This window comes from Perkinsus marinus (genome assembly GCF_000006405.1).
Source record: "Perkinsus marinus ATCC 50983 genomic scaffold scf_1104296967532, whole genome shotgun sequence".
NCBI classification, from domain to species: Eukaryota; Perkinsozoa; order Perkinsida; family Perkinsidae; genus Perkinsus; species Perkinsus marinus.
The window spans coordinates 1-1,276 of record NW_003203501.1 but is presented as its reverse complement, the minus strand read 5'-3'; the positions used below and the strand labels follow the sequence as shown (position 1 = coordinate 1,276).

The window sequence follows — 1,276 nt, the reverse complement described above, 5'->3', positions numbered from 1 at the left end:
CCCAAAAACTACGCTGGGAATATTCCATAGATCAAAACATAACGACGACAATAAGTCATTTCGAGTGTCGAGCATAATTTACAATTGAGGAAAATTTCCAATCAACTCAATAGCCCATTGACCCTTTGGAGCATGATCACGCGATCCCAGAACTGTTACGTCTGGTGTGGTATGAGATCCTCACGCACGGCGAGGAGTTCGAGACGGTCCATCCCGGACGAATAACCGTCCTGACGACCAGTCAATTCCAGTACTGTCTCCTCGAAACACAACGCCTATATTAGTGCAAATTCAAACTTCATTAGCATCGACGAATATCATCCACCATTAGAAGAAGCATCAATTCCACTTCTCTTCGCTGCTGCTGCCGCCTTATCCAGTTTACCCCTAGTGTTGTTGTCCCACGTCACACCTTCACAAGAGCCTTCAGACTTCCTCGGTGCCATCGACTTGCGAGGACTCGACAGAGTGAAGTCAGCTGGGAAGGCTTCAGGGGCCACAGCACGGCCCTGTTGCCGGCATTCCCTCAACCATTCTGAACGAACTTGAGGACATCTGCATCCCGCTTGAGCTGACACACACATAACTACAAACAAATAACAACAGTCAACTTACCAACAGAGGAGCGTTTCAGATCGCCCAAGAGCACAGCCACCCTCGTCTGTAGGCAATCCATCGGCACGCGATGACCGGGCCAGCCACTCGACCGAGCAGCTCCAGTAGAGTCGATAAGAGCGTCCAACTCCGACACATCTTCAGCTTCGCCCTCGATATACACCGTGAATCTGAAAGCATACTCCAAGGTCATCATCGACCTCGGGAGAACACCCTTACCCCCGGAGTGGTAGAATCTCCGACCCCCCGAGAGACTTCCGCTTCGGCTCCTGTTGGAGTACCAGCGTAAAGGGTTGTTCAGAAACTCTGGAGGCAAAAACGCATCGACGATGCATATATTCAATTCAAATAAAATTCATCATGTAGTCCGAAATAACTCCAAACCATTGCGCGTTTTGGAACATTTCCAGTTAGTAATGATATCGGATACGCAGATATTCTCAGTTCTCTGCTTGCTATTGTGAATAACGTCCATCATCCTAGGGATAGTCTCCTCTCTAGCAAACGTGAGACGTCGAGAAAGCCGAAGAGATACGGTGGGTCGAGTTCTCAAATGCTGATTTGTCCATTCTTGTCAATTCCTTTGCTGCAATAGTTTGCTGTTACTCGACTATACTTATATTAATTATTATTATCGAGTTTACTCACCTTTCCCCTTGCC

General features: G+C 47.8%; 1 protein-coding gene across 1 annotated transcript; it reads right to left on the bottom strand.

Moving 5' to 3' along the window:
• Positions 1-317: 317 nt before the first annotated feature.
• Pmar_PMAR028351 (hypothetical protein) lies at positions 318-808 on the bottom strand (the record flags this gene model as incomplete). The annotated part of the gene is made up of 2 exons (XM_002768671.1): positions 318-571; positions 616-808. 2 exons carry the CDS (start codon positions 806-808, stop codon positions 318-320), a joined length of 447 nt encoding a protein of 148 aa, XP_002768717.1.
• Positions 809-1,276: the final 468 nt, after the last annotated feature.